General features: G+C 41.0%; 1 protein-coding gene across 1 annotated transcript in view; it reads right to left on the bottom strand.

Moving 5' to 3' along the window:
• LOC137971840 (uncharacterized) overlaps window positions 1-5,000 on the bottom strand; it is a 6,119-nt gene that overhangs the window by 670 nt on the left and 449 nt on the right. The window contains exons 2-7 of the mRNA XM_068818590.1: window positions 4,940-5,000; window positions 2,383-2,487; window positions 1,773-1,940; window positions 1,337-1,602; window positions 904-1,039; window positions 157-267 (exon numbers count right to left, since the gene is read on the bottom strand). The exon at window positions 4,940-5,000 is cut by the window's right edge and continues 40 nt beyond it. Of these exons, the coding sequence (XP_068674691.1) occupies window positions 157-267; window positions 904-1,039; window positions 1,337-1,602; window positions 1,773-1,940; window positions 2,383-2,487; window positions 4,940-5,000 (847 nt within the window). The remainder of the gene's footprint in view (window positions 1-156; window positions 268-903; window positions 1,040-1,336; window positions 1,603-1,772; window positions 1,941-2,382; window positions 2,488-4,939) is intronic.

Genomic DNA, 5,000 nt, shown 5'->3' with positions numbered 1-5,000 from the left:
TTTTCGTGTGCTTTACATCGGAGGAGTTGTTTTACTGGTTAAGGTATCGGTGGATCGTTAACGAGCGCGTGTTATTGCCTTACGACAATGATCCTGACCACGTTTGTACAATGCACAGAGTAAACATAAAGAGCTAAGCGAATAAGGTTTTCTAACCTTCAAACGGTGCACTGTAAACTGTTCGGCAACGCCCAGATAGAGAAGTACTGTGTCTTCACCGATGTCTCTTAACAACATAGCTTCACAAATTTCCTTTAAGGAATCCATCTGTAGCAATAAGTCGAAATGAAATAAATAAATTTATTGGAAACAGCTGAATGTAAAGGTCTTTCACCTGTTATGTCTATGGGCTACTCAATTGAACGCCAGAATTTTAAGCACGTTCAAGTTTTTTCGTTTGTAAAAACAGCGCTTGTTTTTCGCAAAAACAGAAAGGTTAGCACAAAGGCCACCGAGGGGCTAGTCCCCATTCCATCAAAACAGTTTCCTTGAAACTCTTTCTCATCGATAATGATTCCGCAGAGGAGCTCATTGAACCCCTGTTTGGAACTTGTTCCCTGTCTTTCATGTTTCTTCGTTCCGTATGGTGTTGCCGTGTTGACACCATTTGCAAGAATACCAGTTTCAGTGGTTGTCCAGTTTCATCCGTACAGCCAATACAATAAACGTCCACTGAACCTATAACTCAGTGGCAAAGCATCCGAATCGGATGGTCATAGGTTGGTTTCCAATTAAGAGAGGCTGCATTTTTCGACGAGTAGGCCCGAGTCCTAATCGAAAAACTTAATTCATGTTTCGTCGTTGTTCCCCAGTTCCTCGGTTCAAATTGGCCATGTTACAATATTTGATTGAACCCCAAAACCATAGTGATAACCTTTGAAACGTTTTGCTTTCTCCTCATACCTCGTATTTATCACTTAGTGCTAACAGGTCAGTAACTTCGTCCAAACTGAGGCTGCGCGTATCCAGAATACCGCTGTACAAATACTCCAGAAATTTGTAGAACAAACAAGGACTTGTGTCAGGAAGTAGGATCCGCCTGTAGATCAAAACAACAAATATCTCAGTCTATTGACCCGTAGCCCTTGAGGGCGAAGGGTCTAATTCTTTTAGTATCACTCAACTAGCCGGACAGAAAAGGCAATAATAAAGTTAGCAAATGCAAGTTGAAAATTTATTTATTTGGGAATAAAACGAAAGAAAGCGTCACGCTTTTCGCTACTCGAGGACTATTACTAATAGTCCTCTAGTAGCGTAGCCAATCAAAATGCAGGATTTTCATTAGTCTACCAGTTGGGTGATACTAATCCCCTTTAGAACACGGGCTATACATTACCTTTCAATAGATTCTTTCATGCCACTTAACAGTGCTCTCTTGAACCAACTACAGCGCGTGGCGACTATCACTCTATGCGCTGGAATCTCCGATTTATTCGCTTCATACTTTGCACAGGTGGAACAATGCGTTACGTCTGCTCTATTTAACACAAATGTTAAGTCGGCATGGTCCCCTGATACCAACAATTGCATGACTGAGCGTGCCAGTGGACTCTTATCTCCGTTCGGACAAGTCATGACGGACTCCACACGCGCACTGCTCCTCTAGGAAAACAAAACAAAAAGTGCACGATTTTAGAAATATCAACTGACGATCACAAAGCGCTACTTTTATGGCTTCTTCTTGTGAAAAGAGGCCCGATTTGCTTGTGGCAGGGTTGGATGTAAACCGAGACAAATCCCCTAAAAGTGGCGATTTTGATTATTTTCTTTACCTTGGCTGGTGTTGAGCTTTCCACGTTTTCTTCGTCACTAGTTGCTCTTAAAAACCCAAGTTCTTTAACAAGATTCGCGAACTCTTCCTCTCGCACCAGGTCGCTGGTTTGCTCCACCACTGGCTCAAGAATATCCCTATTGGCCAACATTTTTCTTAAAGCCAAACTCTATCGTGGAATAAATTAACAAATAAAGCAGTGAGTTATCCTATAAGTAGAGGAATTAAGATCACGAAGAATTCAACAATATGGAAAAATTTCATTGATGACGTTTTCTCACCACGGGACGTAAATAAACAGGATATCAACCCGTATATTGCACAAGCTAAAAACTTCCAACCAACTATAAAGTTTACAGCTGAAATTTCAGAAAAAGAGATCACTTTCCTAGACACAACAGTACTCAAAGGAGAACGATTCAAAAAGAATTCATTCTCGATTCGCTGTCGGGTTTGAAACAAGAAACACTGATGAATTAGGTTATGTCAATATCATCGTAACTTGCACATCCTCGGAAAAAATCCGAGTGCCATGTTTGACATTTCTTTAGGAAGCATCGACAACACATTTGTCATACGCATACGTATTTCACACTCTCTCAAAACCTTACCACAAAGGATGTCCAAACTTTGAATGAATGTTTCCACTCCTTCCAGGGCAGCTTCTTTTCCAAAACTCGAGGAAATTTATGAAGAATATGAATCTGTTGTGGAATCTGCACGACATCAACACACATTTTTTTTAATTACGCGTTTCCGTCATAAGCGAACAAAAGACGATAACAAGTGAAGCTATGATCCTCCCAGTCATAAAGGCAATTTTAGCAACTGCGTAGAGAAGCCTGAAAAAAGTTAGGACTTCAATGGCGTTTGAACCTGTGACCTCGCGATGCCGGTGCGACGCTCTAACCAAGTGAGCTATGAAACCACTGATGTTGGGACCCGGTCATTTGTGGGTTCCAATGTTCCCATGATGAATGAAGCAATGAACTAAATGATATATGAAACGAATCATATATTGAGCTGCGGGTTCAAACCCTGTTGAAGCCCTGAATGTTTTCAGGCTTCTCTCCGCAAATTGCTCAAATTGCGTTCATAACTGCGAGGATCATAGCTTCGCTTGATTTCATATCCACAGTTCAATATATGATTCATTTCATATATCATTTCGTTCAAAACACGATAACATCGTTTCTCACTGCCTTTAATTAGGGATCTAAAGCACGCGCGTTTTTAAGACACGGACGAAACCGGAAGTGAGGCTGTTTTCCCTTTTAACTTGTCTTCACGCAACCACATTTACATTGCCAAGCACCTTTTCTCCGTTGGAGCTGATTAGTATAAAAATCTGGGGGACACCACTGTCCTGGCAAGCGAAATATTCTCTTACGGATGCCGTCCGCGTCACAAAAACGCACGTGCTTAAGGTGATTCCCTGGTTTTGCATTGCGCATTCCTACTGCGCACGATTTTTGCGTCATCAGCACGCGCACATGAGCGCGCGCGCGTACAAAACATAAGGGATTTCCCTCAAACTAAGCTTGATAGCGAGATTAAAGCTCCTTTTCTCTTAAACGAGCACGGTGACCCCCACTTTTTATTTTATAAATTCAATGAGAACAATATCCGCAATAACTGAGAAAAAATTTGGGAGAAATCTATAGCTACTTTTTAGGCAAATGAAATAAATGCTACAGATAAAGACGTAACAGGCCCAGCAGAGCAAGTCCAAATTATGTTTCCTTTAAAGGATAAAAATATCAATTAATAATGCAGGGTATTTGAAGCCATTTTTTCTGGGACGTAGATGAATAAGCAATTAAAGAAAGTCGAACTCTGTGTGATATAGCACGCCGCATTGAAAAATAATCGATCTTGTTTGTTGTGCACTGAGATAACCAAACGTCGCCTAAATAACCATATTTGTCAGCATCGTGGCATGAAAACAAGCACGGTGGCCCCCTCTTTTTATTACCTTTTTAACATCTCCTTGTACTGTAATGTCATCATACCAAGTTTCATCGGAAATCTATGACGGGTTCTTTTACCCGGGAATCATCTTAAGCTCCCTAATGTTCAACGTAACCACGGTGGACCGTTGAACGGCACTCAATGAATCGAAACTCGCCTAGTTTTGGTTTTTCAGAGTTCTGTTTGCCTGCGTTGTCACCGATCGATGAAATTACTGCAGTACAGCGTAATGGCAATGCTTCTGGTGGGTCTACCTCTACTCAAATTCCCACGAAAAAAATATCAACAAGGGCGGTTACACGTAGCCCACACTCCAACCACTTTAGGGTCCAAAGATGAACAAACTGATTTCCTTGTGTGATAAAACCAGTTTTCCTCCGAAAAAACGAAAGTTATCTTCGGGGACCAAGCAGTCGCAGCTTTGAGTCAAACAACTCAGATTCATACACCTTATTCCAAAATGGCCGCTGATTTATGCGCATACAAATTGGTCCTTGTTGCCTCGTTCAAGATAAAATATTCTTTTGAATTTTAAGCTTAAGAACGAGGCATCAAGGGCTAATTTGTATAAAAACAAAAGAATATTTAAATGGAACAAGGTGTATACTTCACCCGAAACACCTCATCTCACACTTTACACTACTTTAGAGCGGTTTTCGATTGAGTGTCGAAAGTAATTAGCGAATTACTTTGGTTTTGCATTACTTCACTCAGTAATTGGTTGAAAGTTCTCGCGCCACTTTTTTAACCAATCAGAAGTGAAACCAAAAGCGATCGTGGCTCGCACGTGCACATTTTCCCGCGCTTTGTGTCGGCTACGTGTAATTACTTGGAGTTTTGTTTGGTTTACTGGATTGTCTCCGTCCTTTTTGATTGGCCAACGTAATTACTTTGGTTTTGGTTTTACGACACTCGATTGAAACTCGCTCTAGCAGCAGCGAGATGAAAGCCAGAAAAAAATCAGTATTGAACGGGAATCGAACCAGTGCTCTACCAATCAAGCCATCAAGACAACTTTGTGAGTTCATGATAAATCCGTAGAGGATGGACATAATTTGAATTTCAGAATAAAAATGATTGGAAATTGAGAGCGCATGCGCAAGGAAATCTCGACACTTAGGAACGCTACTCCGAGCTAACAAAATCTCACGCCCGCAGTAACAATACTTTCCAATCACGTAACAAGATAAGACTAACCTCCAGTAATATTTTGTCCATGCTCTTTATGACACACCTTAGTTTTTGCTTTTCTGACAAA

This window comes from Montipora foliosa, chromosome 9 (assembly GCF_036669935.1).
Source record: "Montipora foliosa isolate CH-2021 chromosome 9, ASM3666993v2, whole genome shotgun sequence".
Taxonomy (NCBI): Eukaryota; Metazoa; Cnidaria; class Anthozoa; order Scleractinia; family Acroporidae; genus Montipora; species Montipora foliosa.
The sequence above is the reverse complement of the archived record's forward strand: the minus strand, read 5'-3'. Positions and strand labels throughout refer to the sequence as shown.